This window comes from Artibeus jamaicensis, unplaced genomic scaffold (assembly GCF_021234435.1).
Source record: "Artibeus jamaicensis isolate MK-2021 breed Jamaican fruit bat unplaced genomic scaffold, CSHL_Jam_final contig_1015, whole genome shotgun sequence".
Lineage (NCBI taxonomy): Eukaryota > Metazoa > Chordata > Mammalia > Chiroptera > Phyllostomidae > Artibeus > Artibeus jamaicensis.
In genome coordinates, this window is record NW_026521194.1 from 2,211,053 (window position 1) to 2,227,223 (window position 16,171).

General features: G+C 44.8%; 1 protein-coding gene across 1 annotated transcript; it reads left to right on the forward strand.

Annotated features, from left to right (window-relative positions):
* Positions 1-2,606: 2,606 nt before the first annotated feature.
* On the forward strand, positions 2,607-13,643 carry TM4SF20 (transmembrane 4 L six family member 20). Its single transcript, XM_037139244.2, has 4 exons — positions 2,607-2,830; positions 7,899-7,964; positions 11,216-11,367; positions 12,263-13,643. Exons 1-4 carry the CDS (start codon positions 2,648-2,650, stop codon positions 12,531-12,533), a joined length of 672 nt encoding a protein of 223 aa, XP_036995139.2. The 5' UTR covers positions 2,607-2,647; the 3' UTR covers positions 12,534-13,643.
* Positions 13,644-16,171: the final 2,528 nt, after the last annotated feature.

Genomic DNA, 16,171 nt, shown 5'->3' on the forward strand with positions numbered 1-16,171 from the left:
CCTTCTGAGTGGAGAGCAGACATTACAGTTGGAGCTTTGGCCACCTGGTTTTGGTCCCGAGTATGAAGAGATTAAAAAGATAGCGAGTCCACGAACTGGAAAGATCCTTGAGGCTGTGGAGCCACCATTCAGGCTGTTGGGTATCGTCCTCCAGGTTTCTTGTGTGTGAGGAGCACGTTCTTACCTTCTCTAGGCTGTTTCCATTGTGACTTTCTCTTCGCACGCAGCTACAGCCCAATCCTAACTGATACATGCGCCCTCCCATTTCATGTGTCAGAGCGAATAACTAGTGTCTCTTTTCTAAGCCCTAGGGGCTGGCTTCTGCAGCCACATGTATTCAAGTGAAAAACAGGTCTACTCACATAAGGGGCTGTTTTTACAGGAGACGCAGGGGTTGCAAAGCTACCTCAAAAGTTGTCAACGATACTCCTTCTCTTCAGTTATAAGCTAATTCCCTTTCCAGCTTTATTCTTAAATATCATCCCTTTTAGAAAGTATAGACTGTGTTTCTACAGTTTCACTCAGTTCTTTGGAGACTTACTCTTAGTCACAAGGGCTACTTCCAGCCCAAGTGGAAATCAGTTGTGTTTTGACCTCTGACAAAGCATGACACTTACTAGTTTTGTCTTCCAGCAAAGAGTCTAGAAGTCAGACTTCACTCTCAGAGTTGGTGGAGTCCAAGCAGTTCAGGTCCCTAGAAATAAACTGATATCTAAACAGTTCTTTAATTCAACACCTTATAAAGGAAAAGGATGTACAACCACAGACCCACATTCTAAATAGACGACTACCTCTTCACATGCAGTCAACTCAGTAATATAGAATTTATTTGTATAACATTACAAACTACATAATCACAAAACTTCTATAACCCATCGGGAGGGTGATTTTGAATTAACTTTTATAAAACAAATACCTGATTGTTCTAGGAACCTCACCATGCAGGAGTGTGCAGGTCATAAAGCAGAAGTGTCTCCCTTCTCTTAGCCTACTGTAGGGTTCTGTAATGGTGTTCTTTCAGTCATTTTCAGTGTCGTATGTGCTATGGGGTGGGCGGGGTATTCTGAACCCATTTGGTACAAACAGTTATTTTCTGCTCGGACTCCAAACTAGGGCTATAGATCAAGGTCCGTTACCAGACATGACTAGTATAACATGGTTACTTTGCTCTCCAGTTTCTGCAGGATGGGGCACTACCCTCCAAGCCCATTCCACCTGAGCTTATGGGCGGACTCCACTTCTCATTCGTTCATTCATTCATTCGTTCACCATTCCCAGTGGCATTTGCTGAATCCGTGCTCTGGACTGGGATGGGAATCACACAGAAGTAGAAGGAAGGCGTGATGGATAGCAGAGCTGCCTAATGTTCAAATTGCCGCTGGATAAATGTTGGTTTGTATTTCATCACCCACTTGACCTCAGGCATAACTGAGCGGCTCATTTTCCCAAAAAGATGTGAACAGAAGTGATGGCGGGGGGGGGGGCGGGGGGGCTCTTCCGAACAGCAATGCTCAGACTCTGAGTGTGGCTCATCACAGCTTTTTACTCTGCCTCCATGACTGTGGGAGCCAGAATAGAGAGGACTGCTGCCTCCGTGAGTGTGGGATGCCCAGTAACCACTGGGAGCAGAGCCACCATGTCCACCGCCATTAGCACAAATGACGACTTTGTGTTTTAAAGCCCATCCCACTGACAGGCTTTTTCTGGAGAAGCTCAAGAACTGCTAGAAAGACAATAGGGAAGCTTGGACCAGAAATGTGCTGTGCATGACCAAGTAAGTGCTAAGGTTCAAAGAGCCATGGCTGGTGGGGCTCAGTTGCTTGGGTGTTGTCCCACAAACTAGGAGGTCACAGGTTTGATTCTCAGTCAGGTCACATGCCTGAATTGTGGGTTTGGTTCCTGGTCAGGGCGTGTATGAAAGGCAATGAATTGATGTCTTTCTCGCCCATCGATATTTCCCTCCCTCTCTTTCTAAAAAAAAAATGTTCAAAGAAAATAAAACATGATGATCTCTCCCCCGTTTTCTCCCCTACCCCTCTGTTCCATTTTGGTCCCCACACTTGAACACTTTGAGTCTAGTGGCATGAACTGAACCTCACACAAGTCTTAACCGGGTCACCTCTGAGTCTACAAGACTGGGATAACATGACATCAGAAATTCTTAAATTTTGTGTGTTCTCCCAAATTTTGACTAATCAAGAACATTTGTAGCAGAGGAAATATTATTTTGCAATCTCATATTTTTGTCAAACAATTTCAAAGTAAGGAATTTCAATAGGTGGCAATAATGTCAATAGAACAGAAAAAATAGTGTATATTAACTGGATGTTTTTGCCTTCATTTTTATAAGCTACACTAGTAAAAATATGTTAGAGAAGCATCTCTTAAACCTGTTCTTCTTAGCTTCTGCCTACCTGTTTTCCTGCATAAGTTTATCTGACAGAAACTGGAGACTTTCCCCACCTCACATAATGACTTACCCTTATTTCCTGTTCCCGTAATAATGTACTTCCTTCTTGGACTTTGAACTAATTTAATTTTTACGCGTGCTAATCTTTAACTAGGGTAGAAGGCTCAGGATAAAAGGTACTGAAGTGCCACACAAAGGGCCACTTTAAGAGCATTTCTCACAGAACCGGGGGTAACCATGACTTGCTGTGAAGGATGGACATCCTGCAATGGATTCAGCCTCCTGGTTCTGCTCCTGCTGGGAGTAATCCTCAATGCAATACCTCTAATTGTCAACAGACTTGATGAAGGCAAGTTTCTTCAAAACCCCATCTCTTGCTTTGAGTGGTGGTTCCCAGGAATTATAGGAGCAGGTCTGATGGTGAGTAACATTTATCTGACTTGATGTGGAGAAAGCCCTTCTTTGCCAAACGTCTAATGACTACCTTGCAGTCTTACTGTGACCTGTTTTGACTTAGGATACAGTGATGGTATATATATTGGTTATCAGTGAGAAATGACAACTTAAATAAAATATGTGGTACAGTAGGGAGCTTGGGCAAAAACAAATTAAATGGATGAAAGTTGGCTGGGTTATTACCCATCACATTTCTTTACACATAGGGCTGCTTCTTCAAGCTTTATGGTTAGTGTTAGGGACTTTTTGAATTCATTCCCTCAAGTCTGCTTCACCCATACCATGCTCAAGGACTCACAGGGAAGACAACAGGAGCAGGGGGTGCCCAGTCAGAATGGGAAGAAACGTTCCATGCAGGGTGGACATCCGGGGTGAGGACAATTGCACGGCATGAATATGACATCGCCTGCACCAAAGGGAGTCGGCCTAAGGGATCTGGGACCTGAACCCTGGCTCTCTGACCTCTGTGCCTTCTTGACTCAGATGTGACACTTGGCCCAGAGCATCCCGGTGCTTGTTTCACACCAGATCTGACGATTATTGGGAGTCCATCTGTGTCGACATCTGCGGCAGAGCAGTGTCTGTAGTGCAGAACTCTCTAGGGTGCCTGGCCGTGAGTCACCGGAGGCACTTGTAGTACATTTACAGGCCTGCTCGTGGGAATTCTGATGAAGCAGGCCCGGTAGGGCCCACCTGTGTAGAGCAGTAGATACTGGTTTTGGACCTGGCGGAGTCTCTCAGCTCTAGCTCTGTCTCTAATACACTACTGTCTGCAAGTCATTTATCCTATGACTTTCCATTTTCATAAAATGGGGGCGTGGAATTTGAAGTTTGGGAACTCAGCATTCAAGGGGCTTGCTTTTGTTCGTTCTACCACTGGGGGCGCTGTCTGTGGGGTCTGGTGAACGTCAGAGGAAGGCGCTTTTGTGTAGACGCGTGCAGTGCATGTGCGTGACAGCTGCTGTCATCTCTGGTTTAGAGATGCGGGCACATGAAGGCCATTCTTAAAGAAATCTTGGACACAGTTTTCTACCTGCATCCTCAATCCTTAATGATGATCTGTTACCACTGCTAGTCTGGCCCTCGGACTCACATGAAAACACTCTTGAGTCTGTGTATTAAACTTTAGATACATTTTTTGTCTTTCGGGAGGCACACTGGACTTGAGATAGCAGGGGCATCAAAAAGCCACTCAAGGAAGCATTTCCCCAAAGCCGATGGCTCCTTTTCCTTTACCCTGCTTTAGGTAGAAAGATCTACTTAAAGGACAAACTCTGGAAAGCTATGGGCTAATTCCTCAAATAGCCATGAAAGTTCTCTTCCAGGCTGAGAGCAAGCACAGTGCCCCACAAAGTGATGCAATTGCAAATCTCTGTGTCTGTTTCGGCCCTTCTGAAGGCTTCTCTCTGTTGAACAGTGCCAGCTTCCTTTGCATCAACTTGGGCCAGCAGCCAGGAGCAGCTGGCCAAGGCTTATCAACAATGGTAATTTCCAGGAGGCTTCTAAAAGTGCCTGTGTTAAAGCCCATTCAGAACATCTCGAGTAGCTTTAGATATTAATTGGCTCTACCACAAAGGCCATCACAATAAAAAAAAATCTTGCTAGTATCAAAGGAGCCAGAGGTGCTGATGGCCCCATATATTCCATGTATTCTTCTTTGGAGGGGCAGGGGGCAGAGGAGGAGAAAGACACAGGGAGAGACCACTGTGAAGTGCCAACCCCTGGGTGTGTGGTTTACACTGTTATCTCATTGAATCTCTACAATAATCTGGCTGAGTAGAGATTATCAACTGCATTCTAACAAACAAACGGAAGGTTAGGGACATTAACAGGGTCACAGAATGGGTTGTAAAACCCAATTCCAGATTTATCTGACTCCAAGGTTTTTGTCCACCTGTTTTGCACTGTAATCCACAACACCTGCGTCAGGCTGACAAACAGGGGAGGTCCGATCCATGACTCAGTCCATAAACTGAAGTGACCAGGAAACTGAAGCTCAGAAAGTTTTCATGAACCTGTGAGACAGCGTCCGAGAGCCTGGACTTCCTTGTTCAGAGACTAAATTCACTTCGTTGCCTTCAATAAACATGAACGAAGAGTATTGCACAAGGCTATCCTATCTGACTCAGTATGGCAGAATGTTATCAAGGCATCAAATGACTCTTGGAAAAGTTCATCAGGTACTTTACAGATTGAACTTCAACCTCAAGACCAGGTTCATATGCAGACAGGTGGGTGATAGGAGGGCTCAGAATACAGGCATATTTTCATGGTTCTCAGCTATACACGTGGGGCGCTCTCTACATAATGTGGGAGAATAACTTTTCAAAGGGAATTCTCTCCTTCCCAACATGTCAACATCCTCACCAGTTCAAAACACTGAATTCTCACTATACCTGTAAATACACAGAAAAGCCAATAAGGAAGAAATCACTGTCTGTGATAAACACTTTTGCCACAGTTCTTGAAATCCTTCCAAAATTGTGTTCACATTGTAAATTGGTGTTGCTTCAAAAAACAGACTTTGCAGGAAGTAGTAAAGAATATCTGTGAAACTGGTGATCATAAAATACACTCACAGTGTGTTTCTCTGAAGTGCCCACCGCAGAGATCAGCCTTTCCATCTTCTGAAATCACGACTGAGAGTTATAAAATTATCCTCAACTATTTTATGCTAAATGAAAAAAATCGATAGATACTACTTTTCCTAGCACTAAAAAGGGGCTTTAAATGTTTCTTCTAAAAAAAAATACAGGGGTGGGCAAAGTAGAGTTACGGTTGTAATACAAATTAATAATACAATTCATGAATAATAATATAAGAATAAATTGTTTCATGTGCTCACAACTGTAACCCTACTTCCCCTACCCCTGTACTAAGACCACTGTATGCAACTTAATTGATCTTAAGTCTGATCTTCATCACGCTTATTATTTACTGAGTTCTCTTACTACACAATGGTAACTTATCAATCATGAAAGTGCTAGAAGAACCGTTGAATGTTAAACCAATTAGATGTCTGTATAACAAGCATTCGTACCATAGAGTTTTTCTATTTGTGATGAGGTCTGGCTTTGTTGCTCTCCTTGTGTGAGTATTTGGAAGATTCCCAAAAGTCTGGATTCTGTCACAGAGTTTCAGTGGCCTACGGCTCTCCCGGACTTCGTTTGTAAGTCACATACCTTCCTTCTGAAAGTGAATCAAAGTGCGTGAGGGTTTCTGTAAGGAAGAAGGAACGATACCGCTTCTTCACAAAGACAAATGACTATCGAGACTTAGTTTCACAAAAGCTCTACGCACTCGCACGTGCAGAGGACTTGCAGGGAAGGGGTATCCTCGCAATTACTCATTCTGACGGATTATCCGGAAGATTTATAAATCAGCCACACATACAACTACACGCTTTCTCACATTTTAATGTCCACCCGTTAAAGAGCCCGTCCAGTTTCTAAAGCTCTGAATGGGCAAAACAGTTGGAAAACAGTGAGTTCGGACATAACAAAGGTGTGTTAACAGGCCACAAAGCAACTGGGTGGGGATTCATATCAGTTATTGTTACTTCATAAAACCCCCTTGCAAGGGAAGGGAACTATAGAACTAAATATTCAGCATCTCTGAAATCAATTAATCTTAAAGAAAGTCAGCAGAGTTTAATATACATCAATAAGTAAAATGGAATGATATGTCCATGTAAGCAGTCATTTAATGCTGCTCTTTCTTCTAACAGATTCATTAATTTTCTAAATCAGCAGTTGACAAATTTTTGTCTGCAAAGAAGATCATGAGTATTTTAGACTTTGAGAGCCAGAGAATCTCTCTCATGACTATTCAACTGCACTGTTGGTGTGAGAGAGCAGTCAAAGACAACATAAATGAATGGGCATGGTGTGTTCTAATAAAACTTTATTTATGACAAAGAAGTGGTGGGCCACAGTTTGCCAGTTCCTGTGCTAAATGATTTGTTCCTTAAGTTCAAAAGGCTATAGAGCATATGAGTACCAAACTCCTCCACTTTCTTGGAGACATTCCTCAAACTTTCTATACCTCAGTTTTCTCGTTGTAAAACAAGGATAATAATGGCACTGACCTTGTAGGACTGTTGAGGCAGGCCTGGATCAAACATGCGCAGCCCCTAAAACAGTGCCTGGCACCTTGTAAGCACTCAATAAAATGCTAGAGAACAAGAGCGGAAGGAAGAATTACTCAATGGCAGCTGTGCTGGGGTGGCTCAAGTTTCTTAAGCGGAAGGAAGTCATTGGCACTCTTCAGTGATACAAAACTTTGTCTAGTAAGAATTGCTACTCACAGCTGCTGACTAGACATGACTACAAATTTCAGCCCGAGCCCTAAGAATATGATGTCGTTTCTCACGGTTTCCCTCGGCAACATGAATTTCCCTTGACACAGAAGGCAATGTATACGAGATTTCTGAACACTAACATAAAGAAAGGAGAAAGGAGAATGTGGAACCAGAAATACTTCCCAAATCCTAAGCTGGGGCATGAGCGAGAGGGTGGTGAGCCCGGGAGGGAGCGAGGGGAAGGGCACAGAGAGGGGAAGGAGTGGGGACGGAATTCTTCGTCCAGAAGACAGAACCGCCAGCTTCCTTCCTGGATGCTTGCCGCACTCTGGCACTTTTGGGGAACTTGGGTAGCAGCTGCGGTTTACCGTAACAACAACAACAAAAAGTGAATTTTGGATGGTGCAACCAATTCTTTCAGGAACATTCCTTCCAAAATAATGAATAAATAACTCACTTGATTTACAATCCGAGTCTCTCTAAAGGTGACTCAGAGTCAAGTGCTGTAGGAGGAAGAGTCTGAAGCTGCCCCCCTGGAATCCCCCCATCCGCCCCCCCCCCCGCCCTTTAATCTCTATGGTTGAAATGGGGATCAAAGATCAAGGGCATTGCAAGATTTCCCTTTCGTTCTCGGGGTTCCCCTGACTGCTGGTAAACGGATGGCAGAGATTCATGCTTTTGCAACTGATGAGAAGTAATAAGACTCATCTTTCCTGTTGATTCAATTTCCAGGTCATTCCAGCAACGATAGCGTCCTTGGCCGCGAGGAAAAGGGCCTGCTGCAACAACCGCGGCGGAGTGAGTACCGGCCGGAGGTGGGGGGCGGGGGGGGGGTGGGATGGGGCTGGGAGCAAAGCGCGGTGCAGGCCTGGACAGCTCTGGGGCTGCAGTCGCTACCAAATCACTGCGCGGCTCCAACGGCAGGCCAGTGGTCTTACAAATGTCCTCTTATGATGATTATACGATCACACCGAAACTGGAGGCCTCCTGATTTTCCATAAAAGTGTAACTTTGGAACCAGCCTCTCTTCCGTCTTCAGTTCCACCTGTCTAAGGGGCTTCAGAGGAAGGAGATTCATAAACCACACTGGGGGGCTGAAATCGATTTCATAGCAACAAAATCCTTGTTATTTTTGTGTTGTACACGAATACTTAAGGAAACCGTATCCTGAGTTCTCCCAAGCATCTGAAAGATTAGTTTGCTAGGCTCGGAATGATAATTGCTTTTATTCGGTTGAAGAAGACACTAATTATTTTTTTAAACATTTACTACATACCTACCAAGAATAAAATTATAACTAAGTTGAAAGTAATAAAAATTGATACTGATCAACTTTCTGCCAATATCCTCAGAACACATTCAAATACACTATCTGATTTAATTCTCTCAAGACCCTGAAGTGGAAAGGGAATATGACCTAGTTTACTGACCAAGAAAATGATCCTCAGAGAAGGGCAAGTCACTTACCAGTGCAGCTCACCTAGCAAACAAACTTCTATGTAAATTCATTCGATTCCCAAATTCAGAGTTGCTACAGTATTGATGTCATGAATATCATTATTGATAACTCTGAAGGCTCTCATGATTCTCTAAGGAAGGGGGAGAGATCAGTAAATGTGCAGTCACAGTAAATTCCTGGCTGAGCAGGAGGTTTGAAAGCCATGGTTCTCTGGCTGTTCCCTATGATCAGAATCCCTGGGAAGGATGTTAAAAATACCAATGCCAGGCCTCGCCCCTCCAGCCAGGGATTCTGCACCAGCATTTCTCAAAAACACCACAGACGATTCCAATATGCCCCCAAGGGGTGATAACCACTGTTTAAAGAGCTACATATTTAGATCCGTATCACACATTTATATTGATAGCAGTTAAAATTTTTATTTAAAAAATTGTCCTTTTGTCATTTGATGTTTACCTAGGATTATAATTATTTTTGCTGATTGTTTATAGTCTATCTTTGTTCCTGATACATTGTAGGTGTTCCATAAATCTTAGATTTCAGTTTCCCTCCCTGCACTTTGTAAGCTACCATCACTCGGGGCTTGGCTTTGTAGTAACTGCATTGTACTCAGAACATTCTTGAGAGAGATAGCCTGACACATTTCTGCATGCCCAAACTTGAAAATATCAGAATACATATATAGATTTTTGTCTCATCATATTTCCAGTAAGCATCTCTCCCACCTCCCCCCACCCCCAACACACTCCTACCCTTCGTGACAAAGTTGGCATCTTCTCAGCGACCATTTTTCTCTCTCACTGAAGATGCAGCGAGTTGGGAAACCAAACCACCTGTTCTTGCAGGTGTTGGGCTTGATTCACTGGCCGAGGGCAGAGGGCACCAAAGAACACTGTTCACGCTCTGTTAATAAGAGTGGGGATGGCTACTCAATCACCCGTTTACACTGATTGGGTGCGATGAAGAGGTTTTAGCCGCTTTGCTCACCAGCCAAGTGCCGACTGGGGTGTCAGTCAGACCTTGTACCTTTCAGGTGTAGACGAGACCGGAGCGCTGGGAGGAATGAGTTCCTCCACGGAGACGCACCCCCTACTTTAGCTCTTTCCACTATTTCCCCGACGTTAACTGCTTCCTGCTCATTCCCTTGGTCCATCTGTTGATTTTGTTTCTGAACACTTTGGTGTGGCCGAGTCATTCATATGAACCCCAATTCTAAGGGAAATATGGACTTTGGAATGGCTGCTCTGTAGTGATGGGAAATCAGAAATAACAGATGGCCAAAATGCTCACACAGTGGCACTTCTTGACGAGCAAACTCAAGTAACCGCCACAGGCCACGGCAGGGGGGAGAATCAGGGTTTGAATTACACTCCAAACCCATCGTTCTGTACTTTCCGCTGGAAGAAGTGCAGGCTGGTGATTAGACCTCGAGCTCTGGTGTTTACTGGCTGTGAGGCCCTGGCACCTTGTCAAGCTCCCTGAACTGCAGTCTTTTCACCCATAAGATGGGAATAATAGTATCCATCTCTTGGGACTACTAAAAGGATAGTAAAGCCCAAGTTCCCTTCACACACTTCATTTAAGTGGCCATTTATTCTGCTTACACACTAAAGGCAGATGTGAAGAATACAATGGGTGAACCCTCTAGAAGCTGCAGTATTTTCTCACCAAAAGAAGTACTCCTTCCCGAATTTCTGCAGATCTAAAACAGTCGCAGCTAACACTGACTAATAAAACACTTGACTGAACAACACAGAGCTTCTTTCTGGAAAACACAGTACAGTACACACACACCAGCTCTCTTTGGGGCTGTACCACTTTCCATTGCCAAACCTCATGCTTTTTTTGTTCTCCTGTGACTCTGATTCAGGAAATGGAAGATGCTTAGATACTCACGATCTTTCCCTCTAACAGTGGTAGCGTTGCACCAAAATCAGGAGCGGTTTTGCGCACCCACCGCCACCCATCCTCCCCCCCGCTCCTCCATGGACATTTGGCAATGTCTGGCAACATTTCTGGTTGCGACAACTGTGTCTCTGTGTGTATGTGTGTGTGTGTTACTGGCATCTAGTGGATAGAGACCAGGAATGATGCTAGACTTTGGACAACAGGCGGGAAGCCCCCAACAGCAAAACGCCCAGCGCCAGCAGTGCTGACACTGAGAAACCTTCTCTCACTCTACCCTGCTGCTCGACCACTGCAAAATGCTGAACCCTGGCCACTTACAAGATCGGGGCCAAATTCAGATGAAAGAGGGAGGAGTCGAGAGAGCGGATATCAAAATGCGGGGAGTTAAGGTCTAGCCAAGGTTTTGCGAAGCAGGAAGTGCACAAACAGAACGGAGGGACCAGGTCCTCGTGTCCAGTTAAAATGGACATGGTCCAGAATTTTCAGAAAACGTGTGTCTAATCAAATGGTAGAGACTGTGCCCTCAGTCTTCTTTGGTAAGTCACATCTAATTGAACTGCCACCTTAACACCTAGAGCTCCCAGGTGGCTGGAGCGGGGCAGCAGCAGATGCTGCTGTGGAAACTTGAAAGGGGCCGAGAACTTGCGGTAACAGGTGTGGACGCGCTGACTTCGTTTTGCAGATGTTTCTCTCCTCGTTTCTGAACGTGCTCACGATCCTTGGTGCCGTGTACTGCATACTGGTTTCGGCGCAGGCGCTCATGCAAGGCCCTCTCATCTGTCAGTCTCCAGACAACAGGATGGCCAGCTGTGAATTCTCACTGGACAAGTTGGAGTAAGTGAGCTGCCTTTCACAGACTGTCTTGCAGAGCAGCTAGTACGTTCTCCTACCCGCAATTGTTATGAGTCAAAACCAAAGACGCTCCCTTCGCTAACAAATCTGAAGTGTAAAATTAGAGATGTCATCCACAGATGCTGGAGGCCCATTCAGTCCTCAGCAGATGACAATGTGTCGCCTACCAGGTGCCAGGTGTCTGGGGGCAACAGAACGCACGACATGCTGACTCTCGGGGTGGCAGACTGTCACAGAATGCAAGCAGTTACGAGCGTGACCCTGGGCTTGCTGTGAACTGCAAGGGGCAATCTCATGTTCCATGAGCTCAAACACTCGTTTCCCTGGTTGAACTGTGTCGCTGGCGCCCGAGATGAAAACCCTCTAAGAACTACTACCTAGCAAACCGAAGAAAAATCATCTCGGGGCAGATGAGTCAGGGCGAAAAGTCTCCCATTTCCCATGCTTCCTTTAATGGGCATAGATCACTTTAATTAGACATATTTAACATGTCTTTTCTGAGTAAAAATGGTACCTCTGCTTTAAGAGCAGTGCAACACTGTGGTTTTGCACTAAGAATCAAGCTCCTTTGAAGGGGAGGGCTCCTTTATTTTCCTATCTTTAGCAAGTAGAACAGCATCTGCATAAATAGGCTGAACCACATACAATTGTAAAGAGTTAACCATTTCTGACACAGAAAAAATTTGAATGGTTTTATAGTATCTATTAGAGTACACGGACACATGCTCAGAAACCCTGGTTGTAACTATACTTTCTGGGCGTGATAACAATTTTAAAAGTACTTTGGGTTTACTCTCCTTACTCTTTCCTGGGCACAGTGTTGCATTCTTCTGATGGACAACGAAATTTCTAACTATCCTTCCTTTCATTTTTCTAGGATTCATCCAGAATCCTCGGATCTACAGTGGTTCAGCAATGGATCCTGCGCCCTTACAAATGATGAGAACTCTCCCGCTGGGAAGGACTGGACAGACGACACCTCGCTCTCCGGGTCTAAGGAAGAGAGATACAAGACGATCCACTTCTCCGTATTTGTCGGTCTGCTGCTTGTGGGAGGGCTGGAGCTCCTGTTCGGGCTCAGTCAGATACTCATCGGTTTCCTGGGCTGTCTGTGCGGGGTCTCCAAGCGACGCAGTCAGATTGTGTAGTCAATGGTAACAAAGTGGGAAGATTAGCAGCTTGAACCATCTGAGAATGACTGGCACATTTAAAGGACACCCTTTTGGAAGTTAGAAGTTCAATAATGGAACATTATCTAGAAAGCTGTAGTAATCCTTTCAGTCCAAAAGGCTGTTTTTACGTTACCTCTACGGTGATTATAAACAAAGCACTTTTTACATGTGAAGTAAACCATGTTGGTAAACACGTAAGGGCTTTCATGTGAGAGAGTGAAAATCATCAGTAGTTGACTTTGGGGAACAATGAAGACAAACTCTGAGTCTGTTTTGTACCTTTCTGTACTGATCGAACTTCATAACTCTGAATTCTCGTGAGTGAAAGGGACGGAGGGAGGGGAAGGAAAATGGGTGGGTGGGGGGAGACCAGGAGAAGCAGAAGTTCTCCTGGAAGTAAGTATATGGGAACTTTTTCTTGCATTTCTCTACTGTTTAAGAAAAAAATAGAAAACACAATAAATAACTAACCTAAGTGCAATAAGTTTTAGACTGAACTCCTAGCTGACGGGAAATCTAGGGACAGAGAACACTGACAACTCTGAAAAGTTCTAAAGGTAGGGCAGGAAAGAGACAAGAGTCTTCTGTTTGCAACAAGAAAACGTGCCGGGGGAAGAGAAGCGGGACGTGTGGAGGGAGCTGTTCTACACCGAGAGCAAACGAACGTGGCTCGGCGGAGCGTGTCCTGTGGACTCTGTTGGGGACAATCGGGAGGCCTGCACAAGGGGCGGGTTAGGTGGTAGTAAGGACTTAATGTGATTTTTTATGACTGTTAATGGTTTTATGGTTGTACAGGGAAATTTCCTTATGTTTTAGAAATGCTTCTATATGTGTTTGGGAGAATGTGTCATGTTTCTAAAGTACTTCGGCCAAAAATAAAGCAATGGGAAAATGTTCAATTGTTATTTTAGGTTACAGGTATATAGTGAGTCATTACACTCTTTTCCTACGTTTGCATTTTCATAGTAATTTTAAAAAACTATAAATACCTAGAAAAATATCAGTCTCTCAAAAGCCGGTTTCTATGTATGACAATCTTAAAAAAACAGGATATTGAAACAGTATATTTACCATATTAAAATGATATAAAACACAGACTAAAAACCTACAATTTTCTGAGTGTGATTATTCCTGCATTTTATTTCAATTATTTATGTTTGTTGGGCTTAAGGTTCTAGAAATAACTTAGATTACTTACATTGAAGCTGCCCCTAAGAATTAGTAACATCAAGGACTTGTAGCCATTTTTTTCCTGAATCCATTTACTGTATAAAGACCTCCCCCATGCCAACTAGTTCTTATTCACTTGTTCAGCAGCTCCTCCTACTTCAGGGTAGCAAGGCCTCTCCTCTGCCTAGGCTCTTGACCCCTCGACCCCTCACCCCCCACCACTCCCAGTCTGAGCTCTGCTAAGTCTTCTTTATCCTTCAGACTCAAGCACAAAGGGCACTTGTTCTGCGAGGCCTTCCCTAACTACCAGGTGAAAAGCAGGGGTCCTTCTCTGACCTTGAGCAACTCTCCTCTACAGTGTTCACTGCAACTGTGGTGGCAGTTTGATTTGTGCTGGAGTCGTAAACTCCCTGCTCCCATAAGACCGTAAGCCCCACGGGTACAGGGATATGTTTTCCTTATTCGCTCCTGGGACACTCAGTACCAAGTACAGTGCCTGACGCAAAGCAGGGCCAGCAGAAACAATCCGAATGAATGAATGAACGCAGCCCGTCTTTGGCACTTAGCTTGTAGTGAAGACTAGATGCTTGTTAAATGAATGCCGAATTGCGAACAGCCATACAACTAAAACCCAAGTAAAATAACAGGACAGCTCGCTGTATGTAATTGGACAATACAATCATCCCATCACCCTCGGTGGCCCTGCTCTCTGGAGGGCCGTGAAGAGTAAGCCTCCCGTTTCAAAGGGCACAAGAAACGATGGCTCCCCGGCAGCACGGCCGCTGAAATAGCCATTTCTTTGCGACTCCAGCCTTGGGAAAACCGCTGACATGAGTTAAATCCCTGAAAACCTATGGGCCGCCTGAGGTTAGGTGTCTTTTGGGGATGTGCCATCTTTGCTCCGGCGCCTAAATATTTGTAGTCACACACAATGTACTTAGTCATTTATGAAGCTGTTTCTATTCCTCCCTTCTACTCCCCGATTCAGTTTTTGGAATCTGTACACTTTTACGTTTTCACTGTATCTACCATGTGAAACACCCTCTCCTCCCCCATCTTCCTTTCGCCATTTTCTCAAGTTGCACGTCCTCAAACTCTTTTCATCATCCTGTAATTAATTCTGTAATAAACCTCATTCCCACCCTCCCCCACCAATCTGTAGATTCTTTGAGTGGCCTCTCAGCACAACAGGTCGGGGCTGTGCACGCACCAGCCTCTACTCACGGGCGTGACAGATCACGTGTGACACTGACTCTGGAAGGACAGTTCTGGTAAATAAAGCGCCGAAATGGAGGCCCCCAAAACAGTTCAATTTCAATGTCTCTTAAGAAGCCACAGAACAGACATCCATGTAGAAGAGGGAAGATCTGAAGCTGCTACTTGGATAAAATTATCCGTCACAGTGCAAATACCTCAACAAGCACCTCGAGGGGCCGAGAGCAGAAGTGAGCCTTCGAATGCAGTTCTGAACGCCAACACGCGTGCTCCACGGGCTGGACGGCACTGCCGAGGGCGCCCCGGCTCGGCGCCGCCACCGCCACAGGCCCCGCGTGTTCCCTGCACCTGGAACAGTCTTTGCTTGCTAAAATCCCATGTTTTTCAAGGTTGACCTCCAATACCTGAGAAGCATTTCCTCTCTCGACCCAGACTGAATTCCTTTCCCTCAATTGCAAACCCACCTTCTTACAGTGACGGACATCTACAGCAGGGAGGCAACTTAACCGAGCTCGGCCTTGGAGTTGGGAGTCGAGCTCTCGCTGCAGGTCTGTAACTCGAGGAATGAGCTTCTTTGCACCGATTCACCCTCTCCCTACTGGAGTCGTTTTTGGGGCCCCAGCTTCAAAGAGTCTCCTGGGACAGCAGCAGGAGACAGTGAACTGTTTCCCGTCCCCTCGACAGTCATTAAGCAAGAAAGTTGTTAAGTGGCCAGTGTTTGGAAAAAATCAACAAGAATAGCTTTTGTGTTTGCCTATCTCCCAGAATTCCTACTTTTATTTCATTTGTGGCCTCTCTGGAATCCTCTTCATGCCTGTCCAACTAAGCAGATACTCGTTTTATCCACTGTTTTTATAATTTTTGTACTTTCAGTTGGGTCATTCCCAGAAATTACCTTGTGAGATATATGGCTATAATTAATCATTAGGATATCACACGTCAGAAGACTTTCATTTGTAAAAAGAAAAAACATACAGCCTTAGCTGGTGTGGCTCGGCGGACTGAGTGCCAACCTGCGAACTGAAAGGTCACCGGTTCAATTTCCAGCCAGGGCACATACCTGGATGGCGGGCACGGAGGCGGCTTTCCACTGATGTGTCTCTCTCACATCGATGTTTCTCTCCCTCTCTTCCACCTTCTCTTCCCTTCTAAAAATAAATTTTAAAAATCTTAAAGAAGAAAAAAAGGTCATCAAACTCATGATAAACCCAGGAAAGTAAATTACTTTT